At 43.4% G+C, this 27248-nt stretch overlaps 2 protein-coding genes across 2 annotated transcripts in view; one reads left to right on the forward strand and one right to left on the reverse strand.

Annotated features, from left to right (window-relative positions):
- Positions 1–26922, forward strand: part of LOC139420451 (acyl-CoA dehydrogenase family, member 11) — a 58916-nt gene extending 31994 nt beyond the window's left edge. The window contains exons 14-20 of the mRNA XM_071170612.1: positions 14966–15035; positions 17324–17409; positions 19093–19164; positions 19824–19978; positions 21371–21487; positions 23317–23426; positions 26337–26922. Of these exons, the coding sequence (XP_071026713.1) occupies positions 14966–15035; positions 17324–17409; positions 19093–19164; positions 19824–19978; positions 21371–21487; positions 23317–23426; positions 26337–26451 (725 nt within the window). The 3' untranslated portion in view covers positions 26452–26922. The remainder of the gene's footprint in view (positions 1–14965; positions 15036–17323; positions 17410–19092; positions 19165–19823; positions 19979–21370; positions 21488–23316; positions 23427–26336) is intronic.
- Positions 2889–10533, reverse strand: LOC139420453 (atypical chemokine receptor 4-like). Its single transcript, XM_071170616.1, has 2 exons — positions 10469–10533; positions 2889–4256 (listed from the first exon to the last, which is right to left on the reverse strand). Exon 2 carries the CDS (start codon positions 4227–4229, stop codon positions 3096–3098), a length of 1134 nt encoding a protein of 377 aa, XP_071026717.1. The 5' UTR covers positions 4230–4256; positions 10469–10533; the 3' UTR covers positions 2889–3095.
- Positions 26923–27248: the final 326 nt, after the last annotated feature.

The following is a 27248-nucleotide window of genomic DNA, read 5'->3' on the forward strand; positions in this document are numbered from 1 at the left end:
TAAACTGTATAACACTAGTGACACATCTTAAGTCCTCGCATTAAATTACCAAGTTAATCATCAAATTGTTAACATATGAAGAGAGTGCACACTCACCATGTGCTTTTCAAAACAGTCCCGTCTCCAATAAACCTTTGACCCAGGAAGAATATGACAAGGATGTTGCATGGTGGTTTTTATACATTTTAACACCAGTGATATGAAATTGAGGGACAGCTATTACTTGTAAATAATTTGTAATATTTACTTGATATTTTAGTTTTTTTTTAAGTAGTCCACTAAATAACTATATTACTTTGTATTATGACATTTAAAGAGGGAGAAAGATGTATATTTTAAAACTCAAAATATGTCATTGAACCATGACTCCTGACCTGAGGGACAAGCTAATTTCATGGTACTGACCGTGCTCGACAATATATAAACAATTGTTTGCAATAATAACTGTCTTACATATGTTTGATTTAATAATAAAACACTTAAATTAAATTTAAAAAATTAAATTAAATGAAAACATTTTGGGGTGTCATTATCTCACACTTTTAAGTGTGTTTCCTGGTGAATAAGGTCGGGACAGGAAAGCCAACATTTTAGTAGAATGACCCGTATGGCTGGCGGTATTGAAGTGGACCAAAATGAATTAACAACCCAAATCATTGCGCAGGCTGGATAGAAATGCGTCGTTGGCGGGATTCGGCCCCGTGGGCCTTGTGTTTGACACATGTGGTTTAGGGTGTAGTAGTCTGTCACTCTTGCTGACCTGACACACCCTTAAATGTTTTTCAATCTTCATTTTGGAGAACCTCTCACATTTTAACTAGTCAGTCAAGCCAAATCGTACTGAGCTGGTTATCAGTATGAGGCTTACACTACCTCAGAGTGGATCGATTATCGGTTGAACAGGCACCTTCGGAATTGTTGTAAGACGTGATCACTGGGAGTCTGTAGACAGGCCAAAAATCATCTAGTCTCTAGCCAGCGTTCAGCTTGAAGTCCCTCATGCGGGGTCGGTTCCAGGCCTTTGTGGCATATGAAATTACAATTATAATAATTCATTTTTTGTTTTGATGGGGGAACTCCGTCTGGGTTTCAACTTACTATTGTGAGTAAGAATAGTACAATACAACAGGTGCAATTTCGAAATTGGTTTGCCCATCAGCAGTTCTTCTCTTGCTATGACAGTCACTGACAGTCACTCAATTAGCCATGTCAGCTAACAATTTTTAGATTGGTAGTCTAGCCAGCTATCTAAACTTGTAGTAATCATGGCCGAATACCAACACAGGGCCTGTGCCATGGGCACACACCCAGTCATCACAGGGGAGAGGATATCAATTCACATTTTAATTTGTCACATGCGCTGAATACAACCGGTGTAGACTTTACCATTGAAATGCTTACTTACAAGCCCTTCACCAACAATCCAGTTTAAGAAATGTAGTTAAGAAAAATATTTAGTGAATAAACTAAAGTGAAAGTGTAAATAGTCTGGCTAGCCGTTTGATTAATTGTTCAGCGGTCTTATGGCTTGGGGGTAGAAGCTGTTAAGGAACCGTTTGGACCTAGACTTGGCGCTCCGGTACCGCTTGCCGTGCAGTAGCAGAGAGAACAGTCTGACATACAGATCCTGTAAGAGAATAGGAGGTTAACACTGAGGATATTACTGTAGCTCTATCTCTGGTGGCTCCGGGTTCTGAGGAGTTTTTCCGCTTTTAGAAGATCCTCTGAATCATTCCTGTGGTGGTGTAAAGGTTTTCAATAAGACACTGTTTAACTCTCCACACCATACAATGCATCTGACTATGCTTTGGGGGGCCCGACTTTGTTATTCATGGGATACATTTGCTTAAAAAAAAAAATCATAATAATAAATTAAATCCACCATTTTGTCAAAGGAGTTTTGAGCCCGCTGGAGTTAAATGTGATGTGATGTGCCTTATCGATTTCAAAGGGTTTAATATAAAAGTTGAAGAGGAGTTTTAAGGAAGAGGATAAATGGCCATACCGAAATGGTTCACCCCTGTTCGATGCATTGCACTCAACAACTTCTATTGCACTTCTAAGCCCAGATTATTTAAATGGGGGGAAACATGAGAGGACAGGCAGGGTCATTTTAATGCTGGAATCCTCTTCATGGGTAATGTGTCCCAAATGGCACCCTTTCCCCTATATAGTGCACTACTTTTGGGTGCCTTTGGAGACTGAACCCTTAAAGAAGAAGCCTGCTGTTTGTGTACGGTCTTCCTGCCTGTGTGATGGCCGGATGGAAGCCCTCTCACCCTCACTCTCTCTACCTCTCTCTACCTCGCCCTCACTCTCACTCTCACACACACACACACACACACACACACACACACACACACACACTCCCTGTCAACTTCTCTGTCTTTATTTGGCGGATCTCTCCAGCCTTTTCTCACTGGCAACCCGCTGTGCAATCAGACTGCCTGCTTTCTTCTCTCCCAAAGCCACATAATACATTGAAATCATATGCTTCCTATCTGCAGGCACCATGGCTGTGTGAGGTTGAATGGAGGATGAGTAATAACACAAGAGATTTAGCTTGAGGGAGCCGTTCCTTCTCATTTTTAGATTTATTTGATGTTTTCATATATGAGAAATAGTGGGGGGGAACACATAACAACGTATTTTATTTACACAAGATTCTGCTATACTAAAGATTGACTAGATGTTATATATTATTTACTTAGACAAATTTCATATTTATCTTGATGTCTAAGTTACTTAACAGTTATATATGTATAGCAAAGGCTTTTCGAAATGCTGGTATAGAGCAACTGCTTTAAAAAGGGGGGGACATCTGTGATTGGTACATTCATTTTTGGACCTTTTAAATGAATGATATAGCCATTTATTTGTGAATAATGTAACTTATAAATGCCTCATGAGCTTTACCCCAACAGAACCCCAAATATAAGCTTGTTTGACTGCTGTGTTGTTTTTTTGAATCCCAGATTGCCCCTTTAAGTATTTTCAGAAAAGTCAATAGAAGTGTTGTGCATTTGCCCTGTCGGTCACCACGATCCGTAATGAGCCACTCTCACCATAATGAGAGTTCAGAGTTTTTAGACATGTTAGATGGTGAAGGTGCTGGTGTCCTCGTCCTCCGAGACAGAGTGTGAGTGTGTTTGCCTGGCGGGGGTGTGTGTATTTAGCGAGATCTCCAACGCCCGCTCCTCATTGCCGTAGTGACCACCGCACCACCTCCCCCCGAGGCGCTGTCCGAGGCGCTTGACGACCCTGAGGACATGTCCTCTGAAAGAGGAGCCTATGAAAGCGTAGAGCATTGGGTTGAAGCAGCAGTGTGTGACCGCCAGGCTCTCCGTCACCTGGAGAGCCCGGTCCAGACCCTTACTGAGGTCACAGTCGGTCACCAGGCCATATATGACGTCCAGCGTCCGCCACAGCTTCACCAGGTTGTAGGGCAGCTGGGTAAGCAGGAACACTGCCGCCACGGCCAGCAGCACCCGCAGGGCCCGCCGCCTCCTGTCCCTGCACACATTAGCTCCGACCCTAACCAGCGCCAGGCCCACCCGACAGTAAGACACCCCCATGACCAGGAACGGCAGGAGGAAGCTCAGCAGCACCTCCAGCAGCTCCAGGGCAGCCTTGGTCGGCCGAGCCATGCTAAGGGGGTAGACGGCCGCGCAGGCTAGACGATGAGACGAGTGCTTCACCGTGGAGAACAGCATGTCAGGCAGGCCCAGGCAAACCGCCGTGGCCCACACCACAACACACACTAATATCCATTGTCTCCTGGCCCGCGGGCCACTCGCGGCCCGGCCTCCAGCGTTGTGGACCAGTGCAAGGTAGCGGTCCATGCTAACGCAGGTTAGCAGCAGCATGCCGCAGCTGAAGTTGGTGGCATAGAGGAAGGAGGTGAACTTGCAGGCAGCCACTCCGATCCGCCAGCCGTGCACGGCGTCGGCCGCCCAGAAGGGCAGCGTGAGGAGAAGGAGTAAATCGGCCACGGCAAGATTCAGGATACACATGTCTGTCAGCGTCCGCAGTCGCCGTGGCGACGTATACACCACCACGACCAGAGCGTTGCCTGCCACGCCCACCACCAGAGCCAAGGCGTAGACTACGGGCAGGAAGAGCCGGCCGAAAGAACGCACCTCCGCTTTGTCGCACACCGAGTGGTAGTCGTCGTAGTAGTCACTGTCGTTGGAGCTGGAGTTGTCGTAGTCGTAGTCCTCTTCCTCCATCCTCTCTGTTTTCTGAGAAATAAGGGACTAAAGGAACATGACATGTTAGGAATGACGTCAAGTCAGTTTAGTCTATACTGCTGCATTGTATTAACCTCAAAGAGACCCGTTGACAAGATCACTATTTTCTGTTATAGACCAGGCTTGCTGGTTAAAATGATTATCATTCACATACTTTAGACAGAATGTATCACATAATATGAAATGTGTATTTTATCTGAAAACATATATTAATAGAGAACTAGAGAATGGCCATCCATCTAAAAGTTTTGTAATGCACTTAGAGCCAATAACAGCATGACGATCCAAGTTGTCAACAACTATAGATTTTTTTGTTATCCTTCCTCCCCCTCACTGCTTTTTGTCCCTCTTTCTGACCCGTAGGGGTCTTATATTGGGTAGAATTTGTGGCCAATGCTTGACAGGGTGAGGAGTGTGTGTGTGTGCGCGTCACAGGAGGTTGGTGGCACCTTAATTGGGGAGGACGGGCTCGTGTTAATGGTTGGAGTAGAATGGTATCAAATATCATGGAAGCCAGGTGTTTGATGCCATTTGATTTGCTCCGTTCCATCCATTTTTATGAGCCGCCCCCCCCTCAGCAGCCTCCACTGGTGTGTGCGTGTGTGTGTGTGCGCATACCTGTGTGCGTGTGCATACCTGTGTGCGTGTAAACAATAAGCTCCTTCTTGTCAAGTACGCCCAACACAACAAAATTCCTTACCCCTTGACATGGTGACTATTCATACCATTTGACTTATTCAACATTTTGTTGTTACAGCCCGAATTCAAAATGGAATATCTCATTTGCATAAAGTATTAACACCCTTGAGTCAATACATGTTAGGATCGCCTTTTGCAGCATTTCCATTTCCAGTCTGGGTAAGGCTCTAACAGCTTTGCACACCTGGTTTGTAAAATATTTTCACATTTATTCTTTTAAAAGTTCTCCCAGCTCTGTCAAGTTGGTTGTCGATCATTGCTCGACGGCCATTTTAAACTCTTGCCATAGACTTTTAAGCCGATTTAAGTCAAAGCTGTAACTTGGCCAGGAGCATTCAATGTCGTCTTGATAAGCAACTCCAGTGTATATTTGGCCTTGTGTTTTAGATTATTGTCCTGCTGAAAGGTATATTTGTTTCCGAGTGTCTGTTGGAAAGGAGACTGAACCAGGTTTTCCTGTAGGATTTTGCCTGTGCTTAGCTCTATTCCGTTAATCTTTATCCTAAAAAAACTCCCTGTGCGCTTGTGTGCGCGCAAATACCTGCGTGAGTGCAAACATTAAGCTCCCTCTTGTTAGGAATCTCTCTAGCTTGATTTCCCTCACAAAACCTGTCAGTTGGAGTCACTTGCACACTAGTACACCCAACACAACAACAAAATTCCTTACCCTGTAAAATTCCTTTCCCCTGGACAAGGTGACTATCCCAGAAAAATAAGACTAATCTTTAAACACTCTTTGTGGTTTCTCAGATTAAGCCTAGTCCTGGACTAAATAGCACTTTTAAATGGAGGTTATCTAATAATCTTACTGTTTAGTCCAGAACAAGGCTTAATCTGTGTCTGGGAAATTTCCCCACAAATTTGGTAGAAGCCAGAGGGGGGGGGGGGGGTTACATTATCAAAGGGTTTGCATTCCCCTACTGTAGATGTAGATCTGTAGATAGCTTGAAAGCAGAGCTCTGACGATTAGATCCATATACCGTGCCTCCATTTGTGTCAGGCGGGAAGCGTGTGTTGTGTGTGTTTTTACAGATCACAGTGTGTGAGGGTGTGCCCAGACAGACAACTCCATCAGGACTGCTGCTGTTCCTCATTCATACTGACTCTAATTGTGTTTACTCTGCCTGGAAATGGACCAAATCATACCAGAGTCTCTGTTTTGGGTTCAATGTGAGTGAATATCTGACTTCAGATTGTTCTCACGTGTTATTGTTAACAAAGGAACACTTGTGTGGATGAAACTCCGCTGGCCGAGAGTAGGGCTGTGGCGGTCATGACTTTTTGTCAGTCGGCGATTGTCAAGCAAATAACTGCCGGTCTTAGGTAATTTACCGTTAATTAACATAAACACGTTTAGCATATTCTGGCTTCCACGCATTGCCTTCAAGCCACTGATGCAGACCTTTGGAACATCTACATTAAAAAAAGTATAATGAATATAGCCTACACCATCAAAATAAACCCATTATTTATTTTAAACAGGTCTAAGGAACCATGATATGAAGAACAGAATAGCCTACTCTGAGATTGTCCTTATGTTAGGCCCTGATCTGGCTATGCCATATAGCTGTGGGCTATTGTACACTAATGCATTTAGCAGACAAGATTGGCTTAGAATTCCGTGGCATTATTGAAGAATGAAGAATACAATTGAATATAGGTGAATAAAATAGAAAGGGTATTTCTCCAAACAATTTCAGAGGGAGTGCGAATGTGGCTATTCTGTATTGTGGTTAACGAAGAAAAAGGTCCTCCTATATGCTTAATTTAGGAGTTATTTTTGCAACTTTAGTTGTGATACAAACGTTGGGCTATACGTTTACATTTTTAATACATTCTAAGGCTATGTGATGTGACTCTAATGATGGTTTGAAATAAAGTTCCTTGAAAGGCATGAGCTCTGCCTTGTTTCTTGCACAGGCTGCACACACTTCATCAGTCTCTCATTCACAATTTGACAAGACCTGATAATATTCTCACCGGGCCTCGAATTTCACAGCGGCATCCCCCTTGTGTGGCCGTAATGGCCCCTTAAATAGCCATTCCTTTTGCGGCCAAAGTGCCCGTTGTGCCCTTGGGCTGAATATAATAAATATAATTCCCTTCTTCCGGCTGTGTTCCGAAGCACCGCTCACTCACATGGCTCTCTCAGAGATCTCAATTCTTATCAGCCAATGCCTGTCACCTAATTGGGTCCTTTTCACATGCATCTCAGCTCCGAAGTAGGCTACAGGTGAAACAGACCCATCGGGGACACGAGTGTGCATCCTTCTTATCTAATTCTGAGGTGCATATTAATGATGTTAGAAGAACTGTCTTCATTTACTTTTCGTCAGCCAACAAGATGAGTAGAAGGCCTAACGAACAGCAAAAGCACTAGCCAATGTCAATCTACTATCCCCCATAGTACAAAAGTTGACCTCTTCCATTGGTCAACTTGTCCTTCTGTGCGAGAAATAAATATTCCAAACATACTCTGGGACAGTTGTGGGATGTGATAGATCGCAAATGAATATAACCACCCGCAATGAAGCTGATGCAACATATCAGAACGTTTAGTCTAACATGTTGATCAACTATGATGCTGTTTCTTTGTATTATAAGCGCAGCAGTGTGCACACTGCTATACGCGTGAATGTTCCAAAATGCAATCAATTAGCGGGAAGACACTGTTCTCATGTGACCACGAATGCTATTATGCCCGTAATGTTTTATTATAAAGGTGCTTTTTTTATGGTAAAAATGATCGTCCACAAAACTTGAAACTCACGCGCAGCCTACTGTATGTATGCCAGTTAGGTTCTACAGCAGTTGTAAAGCGGATTGATGTGCTTCATTTTAAGAAGGTATTTGGCCGCTTTAAGTTTAAACATATAAGCAAGCCTACGGGCTAGGCTACATGAGGTGTGCGACTATGATTTGAAAAAGTCAACAACAACAAAAAGGCAGGCGCTGTTTCTTGTCTTACTGCACACGCTGAACATCATTCACAAGTGATAATATATCATTCACAAGTGATAGGCTAATATCACCCAACAGACTATTCTTAATTTAATATTGTCTTTATATATGCTAAATAATATACACTGTATGTGTGAAATTAGTTTTGATTTAGAATGGACCATTATCGTGCAGCTGTCTCGGAACAGGGGCAGGGGAAAGAAATGCATGTCATCTATGCACTTAAATAGCAAATGGAGGACACTTCCCATGGTTCATTTTCGTGCTAGCCAGGCAGGCTGTACTCCTGCTGTAAAGCAAAACAATATGCTTAATATTAGGAAAGCTGAGAAATTAATATAGTAGGTCTAGCCTATAGAAAGCTAATGGGATCCTCCTCTTTTTAATAGAGGCCATCAAAACTCTGTTTTCTGACGCAATTGCCTAGCCTATAGAAATGGTGTGCAACACGAGCTCATGGGCTCTCGGGAAGTGTTTGATTAGATTTTCAATTACATTTGCATTGATGTCAGAGTGTATTAGCGGGACAATAGAGTGCTGAGTACCAGGCAGTCAGCAGGCTACTATTGAGCATCAGCAGCATCAGAGCTTGGCGAAGCCTAGTTACCGTGACTAAACTGTCAAGTGGAATTTGACTGCGGTCATGAATCGTGACTAACGGTGTGGCGGTAATAGGGTCACCGTAACAGCCCTAGTGGAGAGTTTTTCTACGAGCAGGTGTGTGTGTGCGTGTTTGACTGCACCGGGCAGTATTTAGCTACATACAGTATTACATGTGTTTACTATTCATGTGCTCTCTAACAGATCATCAAAACAGGTGAGGCATCGTCTCCTTTGCCACCTGAGTTTAATAACATAGGTATTTAGGATGGCTTCCAGGTCTATTACATTATCCATCAACGTGTTGCTGCTAGCGGGAGAGAGAAATGAACCGTAGAGCTGCCAGTGTTTGTACAGAACGTCTGTTCTCATGTCGAAATATCTCAAATATTCAGCTGTTGTAGCTGTTCTTTCCTATGGTTGAGATCTCTGTCTGAGATGTATGGCCAAAAACACATTAATATTCCATCTCTGATTAACTACGAGATATTAAACCTCAAGGAGCATTTTGTGTCAAAAGGTGTTTTAAAAATATAAATAAATTATAAGAAAACCAGCTGAAACTAATTTTGTTGGCTTAGATGTTCTGTCTGACTGAATATGCCATCATTTCAGAGAATTATCAGGTTCGGTTCAATCATAAACACACTACAGAACTTTGAACTTTAATAGTCCTAACCATCACTGTTCAGACAATTGACCTTCGGAACTTATGAGTCATAGCTGGGGTTGCAAAGGGAGGGTATATTACTGGAAAATGTCAAAGTGATAACTTTCAAGGAATATATAGAATTTTATCAGATGACATCTAGTGGCCTTTTTGGGTATTGTTATTATCTCTGGCCCTGTCACATGTAATATACAGTATATACAAAACATCAAATTCGACTATTTTAAAAATGTAAAATAGAATGACAACGCTATAAAACATTATCTAAATATTACCTAAATTACCAAAATATAAACCATCAACTTAGTGAATACCATTGGTGTTATATATTTTTGTTGACACTTTTATTTATTTTTCTATGTCAATATGTCTTTGTTGTAAATGTTTTTGGGGAAAAACTGGTGGCAGTTGTGAAAAAATACAAGAGTTGGAAGAGTTGCAGATGCCTTGTTAATTAATTAGCCTATTTTCTTTTGAACCATATGGTCTATCCACTAGAAACGTTTGGACAATATGGACACATACACTGAGTACACCAAACATTAGGAACACCTACCTACCTAATATTGAGTTGTTGTTTTTTTTCCCCTCAGAACAGCCTCAATTTGTCGGGGCATGGACCCTACAAGGTGTCAAAAGCATTACACAGGGATGCTGGCCCATATTGACTCCAGTTGTGTCAAGTTGGCTGGGTGTCCTTTGGGTGGTGGGCCATTCTTCATACACACGGGAAACTGTTGAGCGTGAAAAACCCAGCAGTGTTGCAATTCTTGACACACACCGGTGCACCTGGCACCTACTACCATACCCCGTTTAAAGTCACTTTAAATCTTTTGTCTTGCCCATTCACTTTCTGAATGGCACACATACACAATCCATATCTCAAGGCTTAAAATCCTCCCCTTTAACTACACTGATCGAAGTGGATTTAACAAGTGACATCAATAAGGGATCATAGCTTTCACCTGGATTCACTTTGTCAGTCTTAATCCTTTGAACACTCAGTGTTTAAAAAAAAAAGTAAAGTATTCTATATAGGAAGTTATTTGAATATAAATGACCAAAGTTAACATAAATTGCCATTTCAGAAGATTCCGGTAACTTTGGTAAACTACCGGTAGCTTTGCAACCCTAGTCATAGTCTTTCTATGAATGTTACTGCCCTCACTAGAATCATATACAGTAGGTAAGTGAGGAATACTTGTAACTATTTTCAAATAATACATTTTCAACTTAGTGTATAAAGTAAATAAACGTAAAGTAAATAAAGGAGGTGATTGAGTCTTACCCTCAGTGTCTTCCTGTGGGAGATGTAGAGGTGCTGAGGCAGTGGTAATTAATCCAGGAAAGACATCCAGTGGTATGGTACTGCGCTCCTCATAGTTTTTGTCAGCCCGTTTGTAAATCCAATGCTCCACCTCCCCTCCCTACAATGACCCGCAGTCTGGGAGCACCTTTCACTGCTGTGTGTGTGTGTGTGTGTGTGTGTGTGTGTGTGTGTGTGTGTGTGTGTGTGTGTGTGTGTGTGAGAGCTAAAGGCTCACACACACAACTGGCGGGGCTCCCATGCTGAAGTATATTTTTTTTAGGTAATTGCATATTAAATATATGTCATTTAAAAATTGTTTGATTATGTGTTTAAAAATAGTTTTTTATTGGCTATTATTTACAGGCGAGTTAAGCTTTGTGAATGACCTATTGCTCTCCCCTCTCTTCACAGGATGTATATAAAATATGAGATGAAGAAATAACAATAAACTTCATAAAATGGCCACATCTTGGTCTTTATTAACTTTTGGTCATGTAGAGTATGTTAGTCTGTCAGACACATACATACACGTCACATGACAAAACAAAACCCCAGTCTTCGCCTGGGCAAACAACAGGCTTACCTAGACACAAGGAGAACCTCAGGATTGGGCGGAGACCGGGTGTGTTCATAGTGACAATTTAGTGTGGGCATAAAAGTGTGAAACGTATTTTCTTATTATCTTTCCAGCACAAGGGAATTGTTGTTATTGTGTGCAGTACACCTCTCTCTGTGTGTGTGATACTCTCCACACAACACAGTTCACACTATAGAATCACATCATGCTTGCTTCGGGCCTACTTTTGTCCACAGGACTTAATTAATTTGAGTTTTTTGGTCTGCAGTTGTGTGATCCTATAATAATCTGGTGTCCATATGTCTGTTACTCCACGTCCGTCCCCGGGGGACAGGGTACAGTCACTAGAGCAGGACAGTAAACAGGAAGCCAAGCTTTTGGTCACCACCTCGCCCCAGGGACTCTGCAGGATCTCTGCGTTCCAGAGTGTACCCACAACCCACCCCACTCCAGCTTCACCCTACGCCGAACTCATTTCAAAGCATCTTTTCAAGATGGTGGCAAGCATGTCTTTTTTTTCTCTCTGATCAGTGTTTTTAGCTGACAAGGTTTTCGTGGATTGTTTTGGCTCCATTTAGCTTTGTTTCATCTGGCTATTAACACATTGGACAGTTTTTTTTAAGGAGACATACAAGATTTTGATATACCTGGGCACCCTACTTATCCGAGCAGACACCTGCCTACTGCTGTTTTCATCCTTCCACTTGACATTGTGCCTTTGGATGTTTTTGGGCTACTGCCAAACTTGATCTCCACTTGGTTTTAGCCTACTTGAATAGATATTTTTTTTATCTCCCGCTGCTCAGTGTAGCGCTTGCCTCCCTCCCGGCTTCCGCAGGCCTATACAGGAAACTACATCCCCTCCAAGGTGCTTCTCTCATGGCTATCATACTGGTAACACGGCCTCTATCGCGTTGCTGTTTTGATGGGCCCCAGCATTTAAACGCATTGAGTAAGTCGCTCCTTGCTGTTGTTATGCTGGCTAGTTTTGTGCCTTGGTTGTGTCTATTGTGGGTCCTAGTGCTGGCTGATTTCTAGATTTCTAGTCTATGGTTGGGTTCTGGCATTCTGCCTGTAACTGTTGTGATCCGATAAACTGTGTGATTCAATCAAACTAACTATCACACTGTGTGGATTGATTGACCTTTAGCTGATTCCTCGCCAACCTATTTTATTTGCGTGGATTATTAACTGACTCTTCGCCATATGGGGGAAATGACTTTTTCCAGATTGGCGGCTACCACCTTCAGAGACCTCAGTGATTGTTTCATCCCACCTATTTTGCGGCATCAGGCCCTACGGTGCTAACCTTGGAAAAGTCATTTCAACTTCTACTCCTTCCTCCATTACAAATAGGGATAGACCAAATGGCGCAGTTCTATGCAATCGTATAGCCATTCCAACTATATCAATATCAACCATCAGACAAGACCTGCAACCGCCAACTGAACGTAGCTTGTTTGAGTTGGAGACTCCATGTGACTTTAAAAATCGTCAAAGGGCCTCCCAGGGGCACTGCATCACAGCGCCAGCTGTGCCACCAGAGACTCTGGGTTCGCGCCCAGGCTCTGTCGCAGCCGGCCGCGACTGGGAGGTCTGTGGGGCGACGCATAATTGGCCTAGCGTCGTCCGGGTTAGGGAAGGTTTGGCTGGTAGGGATATCCTTGGCTCATCGCGCACCAGCGACTCCTGTGGCGGCCCGGGCGCTAACCAAGGTCGCCAGGTGCACGGTGTTTCCTCCGACACATTGGTGCGGCTGGCTTCCGGATTGGATGCGCACTGTGTTAAGAAGCAGTGCGGCTTGGTTGGGTTGTGTTTCGGAAGACGCACAACTTTCGACCTTCGTCTCTCCCGAGCCCGTACGGGGTAAAATTAAAATATATTAAAAATCGTGAAAGACTTACTTCCTAAACTGGATTACATAGAAGGGTGGGTAGAAGGGTGGTGGAGTGGCCATTCTACTTTCCCTTTCTCTCTTTACCGAAATCCATTTCCCATGCCCAAAATGTTTAGCTACTATGTTTAAGCCTTTGTCTGGGGAAAAATGTATCCATAACTGTAAAAGGGGTCTACTGTGTTCTCTCAGCTAACCATTGTGCAATCGGGAAGTTAACTAGTTTGTTGTCTTCTTTTATTGAATCAGAAGTTATTATCCTGGGTGACCTCAATTACGATTGGAAAATGCAGGCTTCAGACAATTTAAGACATATGTAATGATCTAAACCTAACCCAGCTGGTGACTAAGCCTATACACTAAAGTCAACTCTTCAAAGTCAACTCTGATTGATCTTATTTTAACGAATACACCAGAGACATATGTTTCTACTGGTGTCTTCACCCAAGACATTAGTGACCATTGCCCAGTTGTTTGTGCTAGAGATGTGAGAGTACAAAAATCAAAGCCTTGTGTCATCACAAATAGGAACTTTTAAAAACGTCAGTGAACAGCCTTTTTTTACGTGATCTTTATGTTAGTGACCTGGATTGTATTTCAGCTATCCCTTAACCTGATTGAGTTTTGAGCCTTTTTGCAGATGTCTTCAATACTATTGTGGTTAACAACAAATCAAAATATATTAAGCATGTTGGTTTGTTGGTTACTACATGATTCCATATGCGTCATTTCATAGTTTTTATGTCTTCACTATTATTCTACAATGTAGAAAATAGTCCAAAATAAACCCTTGAATTAGTAGGTTTTGACTGGTACTGTATGTATATATCTATATATATATTATATATATCTATATATTATATATATCTATATATATCTATATATATATATATTATATATATCTATATATATATATATCTATCAGTGGAGGCTGCTGAGGGGAACAGCTCATAATAATGCCTGGAATGGAGTAAATAAATTGGTATCAAAAACATGGTTTTCAATATTGTGAGCCATTCTCCGTTCAGCAGCCTCCACTGATATATATGTGTATATGTGTTGTATAATGTGTATATTTATGTTGTATTATACAGGGCGCATTTCAAAAAGAGTCTTGGGTCTCAATATATCTTTCCTGTTAAAATAAAGGTAAAAAAACAAAAACAATTGGTAGTAAGAGAAAGGATAGATATCGCCCTCTAGTGGCTGTTCCCCATCTCATCAGTGTTTCCGTTGACATTACTTTAATAATATTACAGTGTAGCCATATTATCAGGATCACTTACTCTGCCATAGTAAAAATCCCTTCACAATCAATAACACGCTCACACCAGCTAAACCATAAAGAGTTCAGTGGTGATAGAGAAGCTTGTGGAGTTTTTTTGAAACAAGTTAAAGCATCAGAAGGGAAACAGAAACGTGTCAAATAGAACTGTACTGTGTAGATCAAATGGATGTGGTTCCAGTTGGGAATACTTATAGGCTTGCATCCCAAATGGCACCCTTTTCCCTATATATTGCACTACTTGTGACCAGCGCCCCATGGGCCCTGGTAAAAAGTAGTGCACTAAATAGGGGCGGCAGGTAGCCTAGTGGTTAGAGCGTTGGGCCAGTAACCGAAAGGTTGCTAGATCGAATCCCCGATCAGACACTATAAAAATCTGTAATTCTGCCCCTGAACAAGGCACCCACTGTTCCTAGGCTGTCATTGTAAATAGGAGTTTGTTCTTAACTGACTTGCCTAGTTAAATTTTAAAAACGGGGTTGCGTCCCCGTTCTGGACGCAACCACCTGTCTATTTGTAGCTCCGCCCACGCTCGTCAGAAGGAACACTGAGTCTACTGAGTCCACCATACTGAAAATAATCATGGATTATATATTCTGGGAGTGTGAAAATATTTGCTTACTGGTTTTATGTCCAGACATCCCAAGCTGAGAATAAATAATCTATTTTGGTTTAGGGGCCACTCCTATAGGGAGTTAACATGTCTGACTGTTCCTCCAGGTGCTGGTAACCCAAAGTGCAAGGTGGCTATCGTGATGTGCAAGAGCAAGTCGAATAGCACTCGAAACAGGTACGTTACACTACACAGCCATGTCACAAACAGTGTCCGGGGTCCATTGAAGTGTCGGGTACACAGCCCTTAGGGATCATTCCAGATATCGTGGGGCGCATTTATGTCAACAGGTGTATTGTTTGCATTCAGTAACAATGCTGGTGAAATTTATGTGGTTAAGTTTTGGATTGCTCTTATTCCATACAGTGTTTCTGTCTTGTCGGGCACTCTTCTCAGACAGCCTCCTGGCGGGATATTAGTGCAAAGAAGAAGCTGATAGGATAGAAAATATAATTAGTTTAGTTTTGTATTCTGGGTCCAAACCCCTGGCTCCTGTGTAGTCGGAAGGAAATCAATCGTCTGATTGTGGTAAAAGTTGCGTTTAAGTCCTGTTGTGAGAAGGCTTTATACAGAACTGTGTGTGTGTGTGTGTGTGTGTTTAGTTCCAACTAACACCTCCAAATGATTTATCTACCTTGGCAGCCATCTCTAAAAACCACCCACTATGTGCTATTCAAACAGCCATTTGTGACTTTCCAAATTCAATACACACTGCTCTCCTCCTGCCAACCAGCCTCTGCTGGAATCCGCTCTCCATTTATATCCAGTCCCAGATGTAGTCTTGAATGAAAAAGGTGTTTCTGGCACCTGTGGAACAATAACATATAGTTGACCTTGGCCAAGGACACGGTTCTGTGGCCCAGAGACCTCGGTGTGGCCTTGAGGTCTATATCATTTCAGCAGAGCCGTTGACGTGAGGTTCTCTTTTCGGGCCGTTGAGGATGATGACATTCACAATGCTGTGGAGAATGCTTCCTGTGTTTCTATTGCAGTGGTGCACAGATGACCCCAAAGATCGGATGTGGCGGGGATTGGGACATGAAAGTGAGAAAAGGAGAGGGAAAGAGAGAGAAGGACAGCAAGCTAGAGGGAGATACATTCTAACCTACCCCCAGTTCCCATTTATTCCGGTCTCTCCTTAAGTCTGCGTTCATGTGCCGAATGGCACCCTATTACCTATATAGTGCACTATTTTTGACCGGAGCCCTATGGATCCTGGTCAAATGTAGTGCACTAGCCTATTTAGGGAATAGGGTGCCATTTGAGACTCAGCCTGTGTTGTCCCCTACCAGGATTCAGACCTCTAATTAGCGTCGGTAATCAGAACTGTGTGTTCTCTTCCACGTCATCTATTTCTCCTTAAACGCCTTCTCCTTATCTCTCTCTCTGGAAAAGTAGAGACAAGTTCCTCTCTCTCTCTTTGTCTGTTTACCTCACCACCTCTCCCTTGGTTTCTCCTTTTCTCCCTTTCGCTCTCTCGCTCTCTCTCGCTCACACGCGCGCCACCCAGTTTCTGGAAAAGGCTCATCCCCTCTACCTCAGTGAGGTGTGTTGGCCAATAAACGGTGCACCGTCAAATCCAGCGCCACCGCCTAGTAACCTCGGTGATGCATCTTCCAATACATAAAAAAAAAAACACATAAAAAACCATTTATCATAGATGTTCTTGATAGATCGTCTGTAATTTTCACTTCAGTGCTTACGTTAAGCCAGATGGGTGAAGTTTATAACGTTACAGTCAGTTAACTGTGAGTATCAACCCCCATCCTTGTTTTAAGCTTTGTTACTGGACGGGAAGTCTCTCAGATCTCCGTTGCTACAGCAGCACAGCAGACTCATCCACGCCGAGCTCCTGTTGGCAACCGCAGGGCTGATGAGAAGGAGAGAGAGCCAGAAAGGGAAGGAAACATGCTTTTCCCCCATCCTGCTCAGTTAGTCCTGGGACAGAGTGTAGACGGTTTGTTTGGCTGACTCACTTCATCCACTACCCATCTGTAGTGCCCACCTGGGTGATGACATGGTGGCCATTTTGTGCCTGAAAAGCTCATCGTGAATCAGCTCGAACTTCACCTCATTTATATTTTAGACGTTTCGCCTCTCTCTTCTTCGTGGAAGTTTCTGGCTTATTAAGATTCAGAGCTTGCCTGCTACCTACCCCTCTGCTGCTGCCCTCTCTATTCTCCTCTCTGCTCCTCTGTCAGCAACGACCTTGGCATCAGAGAAAAGAGAATAGGAATGAAATGGGAAACTTATGATCCGGCTAACTATGCTATCTCTCTCTCTCTCTCTCTCTCTCTCTCTCTCTTTCCTCCAACTGTAGCTGACTGGGAAACTTGTGTCAGTTTTAGAGGCTTGGTCATGGTCTTTATGTCTCTGTGTTACTGACAAGGGTTATCCATCTGTGGAATGAATGTGGTCAGCTCAGATCTATGCAGCTCTGGTTGTGAGGTGGTTTTGTGTTCCAGACACGGTCAGCACAGTATGATCCTGGTCCCACTGGACACCCCTGGTGTGAACGTGATCAGACCATTGACCGTATTTGGACAGGACGGTAGGATATTTTCCCCTCATAGACATATATATATATATATATATATATATACAAAAGTATGTGGACACCCCTTCAACTTAGTGGATTTGGCTATTTCGAGCACAGAGACATGCAATCTCTATAGACAAACATTAGCAGTAGAATGGCATTGCTCAATAGCTCCATGACTTCCAACATGGCACCGTCGTAGGATGCCACCTTTCCAATAAGTCAGTTTGTCAAATTTCTGCCCTGCTAGAGATGACCCGGTCAACTGTAAGTGCTGTTATTGTGAAGTGGAAACGGAGCAACAACGGCTCAGCCGCGAAGTGGTAGGCGACACAAGCTCACAGAACGGGACTGCCGAAGGCTGAAGCGCATACCGCAAAAAAATTGTCTGTCCTCTGTTGCAACATTCACTATGGAGTTCCAAGCTGTCTCTGGAAGCAACGTCAGCACAAGAACTGTTCGTCGGGAGCTTAATTTACACAATCATAAGATCCTAATGCCCAATGCCAAGCGTCGGCTGGAGGGGTGTAAAGCTCGCCGCCATTGGACTCTGGAGGAGTGGAAACACGTTCTCTGGAGTGATGAATCACGCTTCACCATCTATCAGTCCGACGGACAAATCTGGGTTTGGCGGATGCCAGGATAAAGCTACCTGCCCAAATGCATGGTGCCAATTGTAAAGTTTGGTTGAGGAGGAATAATGGTCTGGGGCTGGTTTTCATGGTTTGGGCTAGGCCCCTTGGTTCCAGTGAAGGGAAATCTTAAAACTACAGCATACAATGACATTCTAGATTATTCTGGGCTTCCTACTTTGTGGCAACAGTTTGGGGATTTTAGATTAACTGTCTTCAAAGTAATGACTCGGGACGTCGGGTTTGATATGAAAGCTTCTTTTAGTAATATTACTTGTTCACGTTACATTTAAGAACTTTAGATTCTACAGAGAAATGCAGGTAAGATGCTGGTATGTCGCAAGGCATTCTGGAACTTGCAGTCAAAAGCGTAATTCAATACTAACCAATACAATTACATATGTAAATAACTGTAAAGAAATATCTTTAGATACAGCTCAATGAATTAACTTAAACATTAACTCTGTAACACATTAAAGTTACAACAAGGGAAGGCCCTTTCCTGTTTCAGCATGACAATGCCCCCATGTACAAAACAAGGTCTATACAGACATGTTTTGTTGAGATCTGTTTGGAAGAACTTGACTGGCCTGCACAAAGCCATGTTCCTCAACCCCATCGAACACCTTTGGGATGAATTGGAACACCGACAGCGAGCCAGGCCTTATCGCCCAACATCAGTGCCCAACTTCACTAATGCTCTTGTGGTCCCTGGAGCAATGATCTAGCGGAAAGCCTTCCCAGAAGAGTGGAGGCTGTTATTGCAGCAAAGGGGGGGACCAACTTCATTTTAATGCCCATGATTTTGGAATGAGATGTTTGATAAGCCAGTGTCCACATACTTTTGGTCATTTATTGTATCTGAACAGGCAGATTACTCATTCCCCATACGGTTGAGTGCGTCCCAATTGCCTATGTACACTTTATGGGGGAGAGGGTGTCATTCGGGACGCAGCCTTGATTTGATTAGATCAGGCTTTCTATGCACATAAAACATGCCGTTATGTACAGTAACCTCAGTCGTTCATCTCTCTCTGTGATTCCCTATGATCTGTTGAATCAGATGCCATTCACGGCGGACATTTTGAGATCCACTTTGACAACGTGCGTGTGCCTGCTTCCAACATTCTTTTGGGTAAGATACCAAATCCTAACGTTATTGACACAGGGTATACATGCTCTATCACTGGGGTTCCCCAACTGGGGGTTATATTTTGCCACCCCAATTTTTTGGGAGCAAAGAAAATAAGAAGATTTGAGAATTTTTCATTGTTGGACTTAAGACACTGTAAAAACACCAGGAAATCAGTCCTAAGTGATTGTAGTCTGTTCCCAAGTACAGTATTTGCACACATAATATGATGTGATTGTATGCAAATGTAAGCAAGGTTTGAAATTGTCATTGTTTTGTCAAATATTACATCTGTTTTGGGTTTCTTGCTGTCAATTTGCAGTCTACAGATTGACCATCCGCTCAAGAAAATAATCAGCCCCGCAGCTGATTCTAGTATGATCCACTGTATACACACTGTGCATGACCCTTAAAGGGGAAGTTCGGTATTTTACAACTTAATGTTAGATGGTTCCTCACCCTGAAAATGGTCTGTAGGCCAGGAGAAACTGTAATGCATGGTTCCGTTTTCTGCCAAACCATGCCACTACAACTTCACTTTAGCCAACGACTGCTAATCTATGGAACTAATGGGGAGATGCGGAACCTGTAAAAGACAGTCGACAGTAAATGTCATTTTTGTGTCTGTCTGTAATACTGTCTGTGTGTCTGTCCCCGTGCAGGTGAGGGCCGAGGCTTCGAGATAGCCCAGGGTCGTCTTGGTCCTGGCAGACTGCACCACTGTATGAGGGCCGTAGGATCTGCTGAATGGGCACTGGAGCTGCTGTGCCAACGTGCTGCGCATAGACAAACCTTCGGCAAGAAACTCTACCAGCATGTGAGTGGGGGGGGGGGGGGGGGGTGTATATGTTATCCCACAGTCATTTGACAGACGTTAACATACCATTTATGTTACGTAGTCTGTCCACGAGGGCATCGTGGAGCGACATTCCTAATGGTTATGGGCTTTCGTCGCTGCACAACGTCAGAGTAATAGTACCAAGTTCAACTCTGGCTCCGCATCAGTCTAGCCGTGTGTCTAAGATCTATTGTTCAACAGAAGTGCTCCTCCCTGACTTCTCTGTGCCAGCAGCTTATTCTGAGATACCAGATTGATCTTGCCTGTCCCGGAATATTCTCTTCTTAATAAATCAGTGTCTCTATGGGCCCTGCTTAAAAGTAGTGCACCACATAGGAAATAAGGTGCCATTTGGGACTCCCTGCCCATAGTGGGGCATCAGAACAGGCATCAGGTCATACTCAGCACTATTTCCTGTCTTAATGTGCTCCCATGACAGAGTCTGGGCCAATAGTAGTGACTCAGCAAGCATCCATCATTTTAGTGACAGCCGATGGGATTCATCTCCTCAGAGATGCCACCGCTGAGTCCCAAATGGCACTCTATTCCTTACATAGTGCACTACTCTTGACCAGGGACTAGCATTAGTGCGCTGGTCAAAAGTAGTGCACTACGTAGGGAATAGGGTGCCATTGAGGACGCCGCCACTGTCAGATTTGTCTGCGTTGGAGCTGAGAAACGTAGTGGTGCTCAAGGCTCTGCCGTGTCAAGTTTATCTTAAACATTTTGAAATCTAGCTAGTGCTAAACTGACAAAGGGGTAGTGATGGGAATTTCTTAGTGCTCGATACCCTGGCATAGGGAGTTGATCTGACAGTGCCAAATGAAAACTTTACAGTGTGAGGATTAGAAATAGTGAGTGTATAAAATTAGGACTTATGCCATGCTAAGGCTTTTAGCGCTGTTGCTGCCAAGTGAAATATGCTCATTTTTGTTGCATTTGGAATCACTGGATGTGTGCGTTGCTTAGCCAGTGCAGATGCCCACAGCACAGCAACTGGACAGAAACCCTAATAACTCATTATTGGAACATGTATTTTATCTTATCAAGTTTTTATTCAATTGAGGTAATCACATTGCTCGATAAACCGCTTAGTTGCTGAGACCTAGAGGTCCAATTGAGTTACTGTCAAAACGTTTCATGAGCTGTACATTGTGATTGAGTGAGTCTGTCTGTCTGTATCTCGTCTATTTGCTCCCTCTCTGTTTCTCTGTCTGTCTGTATCTCGTCTATTTGCTCCCTCTCTCTGTTTCTCTATTCGCTGTGTGTGTGTGTGTGTGGTGTGTGTGTGTGTGTCTGCTTAAATGTCTGATTATCTGTCTGCCTCTGTGAATGTCTGACTTACTGGCTGTGCTGTATGTCTGTGTCCAGGAGGTTGTGGCCCACTGGATAGCAGAGTGTCGCCTGGCAATAGACCAGACTCGCCTACTGACCCTGCATGCTGCTCACGCTCTGGACACACTGGGCAGCAGGAGAGCCCGGAAACAGGTAACACACGCACACCTCATTAGCAGAACAAACCGCCTAATTGTCTCCCTAACTGTTATGTGACCGTTCTGAATGTAATATGGCGTAAAGACTGTGCCTGCTTGAAACAGACCGCCTGGTTATGTAAATGTGTGTCTGAAAACGTCAGAATGTCAATGGGTTGTAAATATGAATTACAGCCGTCTGCTTCCTGCTTAGAAAGGTCGGCCTGATATGGCTCTCATGTCACATCTGTATTATCAGTCACTGTGCATACACAGAGGCTTTCAGATCTGTCATACAAACACACACACACACACACACACACTAGGTTGTATTCCGAGCTGGCCTGTCCCTATCCGAACTCGAAAACCAACCAAGGGACACACAAAGGTGAAGAGTCACCCGAAGTATCTCACATATTAGGACTCTATAATATGATTGACATGATATCAGCCTGACGTGAGAGCTGAACTGAGGTGCACTGACAGGAGAGGTGAGGATAAGGTGAATGGAGGATAGTGGAGATGGAGGGATGAGAGACCCGAGGGTAGATTAGTACATATTTGCATCCCAAATGGCCCCCTACTGTATTCCCTATATAGTGCACTGCTTTTGACCAGAGCCTTGTGGGCCCCCCCGATGAAAAGAAGTGCACTATATAGGGAATAGGGTTCCATTTGGGATGCACTCCATGAGGGGAGTGAAGGAGCGAGGGTAGGGAAGGGCCCAAGCCAGCGCCCCCACGTTTAATCTGATAAGGGGGACGCGGGAGACGACAGAGGGGAAGACGCGGCCAACTCATTGTGACGGCATGACCCGTGTCTGAGGTCGGAACAGAACAGAGATGGACTAAGGAGTGACTACAGGAATACAGAGCCGTCACTCACATCTCCTATCATATCACGTCCCCTCACAGACACGATACTGTAGGGTTGGACAAATAGTAGCTCTGATCCAGGGCGATACGCACGGATTGCTGACACTGACAAGGCTCAGCATCAGCAACCCGCACGTAACAGCCTGGGTCAGAGCTAAGCAGATGATGTAGTACTTATTCTACTCGTGTAACCAAGGGAATGGAATGCTACGAGATACATTGGCCTTTTCTGTTGATAATGTTTCAGTACCATGTATAGTGAGTCATCAGTAGTTGAAATAGCTTGGAACAGCTGTGCAAATGGAACGGGAGAACCTGAGGCCTATTCAATTAGTGGCTATACAGCACTATGTTAACAACCTTTCGCCATTATCCTAGAGTTCAACGTGTGTGTGTTTGTGTGTGTGTGTGTGTGTGTGTGCGTGTGTATTTGTGCGTGCGTGTGTGTCAATCCCGCCACACCCCTGCCTGTGTTCCATCAGTTTCACGGCGTGGAGATTTACCCACAATGCCGAATCCTGCAGGGCTTTGAGTAGCACTCAGCTTACGCTCGGCTCCACACCGCCCGATGTCCTGCTTGTAGCTGTCACAGCAGCACACACACACACACACACACCCCACCACCATCAGTGTAAGGAGTTATGACAAGGAGTGGTGTCCTGGAGTACCTCGTTTCTTGAATAACACGCTGTGATTCTCCCGAACGCTCACATTAATACAGGGGATTCTCATCTAAAGGCCAGGTGCTGTTTCTGAGAAATATGAGATATCTCTTCCAGGCACAAAGATGTCCCAGGGGTTGGATGATCAAAGCCCTCTGCAACGCTGAACACTCCACTAGCCAGGTTCTTTCTGGGCTCGCCCAGCCTGCACCCCGAATGGCGCCCCTATTCCCTATGTAGTATTACAGTTCATGAACCTCAAGTGTTACTGGTCCCCCTGTTCATTTCTTAATATTGGTCTCTTGTAGATTGCCATGATCAAGGTGGTTGCTGGCAGGATGGTGTGTAAGGTTGTGGACACTGCCATCCAGGTGTATGGGGGTGCGGGTGTATCCGGAGACTTCCCCCTCGCTCAGATGTAAGTAGCTTTCATATAGCTAGTTTAGTCTTTTGTTGTTGTTTTTAACTGATGTGACTGCTTTGTTGCTTTTTTTTTATAGATCAGTATTGATTTTTTTTTAGCTTCCTTAGAATCATTCAAAGGAAACTTGATACATTTTAATTTAGGATACAGCTGGTGACATTTCCTTATGACCCTTGTTTGTTTTGATCCAGACACTGCCAGGCGGTGCTGCAGTGCTGCACATTACAATGTCACAATTTACCTGTCCTCTCGCCTCCGGCTTCCTCAGAAAATGTATACGGTTGTAGCTAGGACTGTGGCATCATGACATTTTGGCAGCCTGTTATTGTCATGCAAAAGACTGCCGGTCTCACGGTCATTGGCCGTTAATTTAACATAAAGACGTTTAGCATCTCCAGGCCTCCAAGCATACAAGCCACATACCAGCCACTGATTGCGTGCCATTGGAACATCTACCTTAATAAAAGTCTAAGAAATCAATTTAATATACACCATCACAATATAACCATTATTTATTTTCGGCAGGTCTAAAGAAACATTATGATATGAAGAAAATGTATTTCAGAAGAACACATTTTGAGTTGGTCTACTGTATGTTATCTGGCTATGTACCAGGCCATAGGCTGTAGGCTTGCTCATTTTAGTAGACAAGATATGCCTTTATTTTATATTAAATTATTTTATATTAAGAAGAATATAATTGAACTTAGCTGAATATAATAGACAGGATATTTTCCCATTCTGGAGCGAGTGCGCATATGAAGTGGCAATGTTGAGCGTAAAAGTGGTAATTTGAAACAGGCCCTATATGCTAGATTTAGAATTATTTGGCAACTTTAATTGTGAATGATACAAACCTTAGAATGTCTTAGAAATCCAAAAATATATTGGCTTCATGATGCGACTTTAGGCTATTGATAATTTTAGAAATTCGCTTGAAAAAAAGCTTGCGCTCAGTTCCTTGCCTCAGCCTACACACGCAGTTCTCTCAAAAGGTGATCGTATTTTCACCTATCAGGCTATTCTCAATATAATCCTGTCTTCAATAATATGGGAAATTTGTTTAGATTTAGAATGGCTTTTTATCAAATGGGCAGGAACAGGGGCAGAAGAAAAAAGACACGTCCTCCGTATGCACTCCAATAGCGAATGGTTGCCGCTTTCCCTCCGGTTAGTTTTTCACTGATGTGGGGTAGGCTACTTTGGTTTTATAGCGGAGAATGTATTTAATATGAACAGCTGAAAAATACATGTAGTAGCAGCTGTGATCCTCCACTTTCTTGTGGCAACCATCAAAAATCTGCTTTCACACGGGATTGCATATAGAAATGTAGTATAATTGTAGGGTAACTCTGTAAGCCGCAGAGTGTGCAATGATTCTCTACACCATACTTGCTTGTTTTGTCCAGAAATTAGGCAAACTATTCGAATTTTAACAACCAGGAAAGCAGAGCATTTAGAAAGCGCTGTCCATTTCTTGTTAGGCTTCGAAACAACACCCACAATGACCAAGTTTTCCACTCAGTTTCAACCTGGTGTTGAAATTCTTTCTTCAAATGAATCATCACAGGTGAGTTTTAAAAGCAGGATACTGTTTCGATGAAAAGTAGTTTGATTAGATTTGTGATTGCATTTGCATTGATGTCAGAGTGATTAGAGGGACAACGGAGCGCTGATTACCAGGACATTAACGATGACCAGTTGGGTACTGCCAACTCATGTCCAGAGTGCATAAGAGGAGATTACCGTGACTCAGCGGTCACGTGGCATTTTACTATGGTCATGACTCATGACTGCCGGTGTGGCGGTAATATGGTCACCGCAACAGCTCTAGTCACAGCAGACAAACACTGAGATGGAAAAATGCTCTCTCATGAGGTAGGCTGCCACTGAGCATCAGCCATGCAGGCAGGCAGTGATGGGTGGCAGCTCAACGCTTACAATGGAAGATACACAGGCAATGGGGAAGAAGAGGGGAAAACAGCTTTGAATATCAATGATCAATTACCATTGTGTGTCTCAAATGCAAACTACAGTACTAATAGTGTAACGGTTTACGTCATCGGATGAGGAAGAGTAGTCGGAACCAAAGCGCAGCGTGGTAAGTGTTCATGTTTATTTATTGAACACTAATACAAAATAACCAGAGAATAAATGAAAGGTGCAAACACTAAACAGAAAATAACTACCCACGAAACCCATAGGGGAAAAAGCTACCTAAGTATGGTTCCCAATCAGAGACAACGATGGACAGCTGTCCCTGATTGAGAACCACACCCGGCCAAAGCAAAGAAATACAAAAACATAGAATGCCCACCCCAAATCACACCCTGACCAAACCGAAATAGAGACATAAAAAGGCTCTCTACGGTCAGGGCGTGACAAGTATAGTCTATTGTCAGAAAGAAATGACACTTTCATCTGATAATAGGCTAATTACTCCTTTCCATCCTAACACACAGTATTAGCCTAATCTTCCAGTCTGGAGCCGATGTACTGTACATATTGCACAGAAGTTGACATTGACCCCCTGCTAACATTGTGTGGGATCTTTTTTTACAAGGTCACACAATGTGGTCAAGTTCTCTCTCTTTCTCTCTCTCTCTCACCTCAAGGCTACAGGGTATTTAACTGTCTCTGTCAGGTCTTAAGCCATACGCGTTTCTATTGCATGTTAGGATGCTGCTGTATCACCACAATCAGCTACAGTATGTTCTAAATAATAATTGTTGTTGTTTAGATGGAATATGACAAGGGTTCATTCATCAGTGCACACTCCAGCAAAATGTACCAAAACGTTTTGAAGCGAAAACAAGCGCTTCTTAACCGGACATGTTCCGGGAGTGCCTTCCTGCTCCCTCCGTTTGGTGCCTAATAAATACGAAGCATTTTGTCCCTCCACAGGTATGCGTACGCCAGGACTCTGCGCATAGCAGACGGGCCAGATGAGGTGCACATGTCGTCCATCGCCCATCTGGAGCTCAGGGACCAGATGAGAAAAGCCCAGGCCAAGCTGTGAGGTCTTGCAAAGGGGTTAACAGGATGGGTTAACACACAGGCAGCCCCCAGACAGACCGCAGGGTAGCGGAAGGGTTAATAGAGGTTTTAACACAGATTAAGAGTGCCGTGAAAGAGCTTCATCTGTCACGGGAGCTACGGCGATTGATTGACAGGCCAATCTCACCTACTAATCACTGTGGATGCCAATCGTAGATCTCCACATACAGAGATTCTGAGATTTGCTTATCTGAAACATGATCATGATCAACTCTTGTTCTGCCTTAATGTGATTGTGGGGGAATAGCAGTCTACTGTATTATGGTATGAAGATCTGGTAGCGAAAATGTTGTCTGCTGGACTACAGGTGGCGCTAACAAAATGGGGTATTGTGTTTATTGATTCAATAGAATTTAGTAATTTATAACTAAAATGACACACTGCCTTAATATGCTCATAAGATATGTAAATAAAGATTTGGATATGTGGTAAATTGGCACATTTTTTTAATTCACTATGATTATCGCAAGGACTCCTTCAGAGGCATGTTTCACAACACAAATGTTTACATATTTACAATTACATTGTGGCTATAATGCCAGGGATTGACTGAAACACCTGCTGAGACTGAAGTTGTCCTAATATGGACACCTTAGACTTGGACCTCACCTTGGATCCTTGCCCTGGAGTCACCAAGCCCTTGTTCTGACAGTATGTTCACACAGTAGATTTGCCGGGCATTCAAGACTTAACTTGTGTGCAAATACACTCAAACCATCTCCATTAGTTGTCATGAACATCTCCATTGTCATGAGCTTC

Source organism: Oncorhynchus clarkii, chromosome 11, assembly GCF_045791955.1.
Source record: "Oncorhynchus clarkii lewisi isolate Uvic-CL-2024 chromosome 11, UVic_Ocla_1.0, whole genome shotgun sequence".
Classification (NCBI taxonomy): Eukaryota; Metazoa; Chordata; class Actinopteri; order Salmoniformes; family Salmonidae; genus Oncorhynchus; species Oncorhynchus clarkii.

Bases quoted from the DNA above. Each gene is read 5' to 3' on its own strand.
- LOC139420453 (XM_071170616.1), bottom strand. From the start codon at position 4,229: ATGGAGGAAGAGGACTACGACTACGACAACTCCAGCTCCAACGACAGT.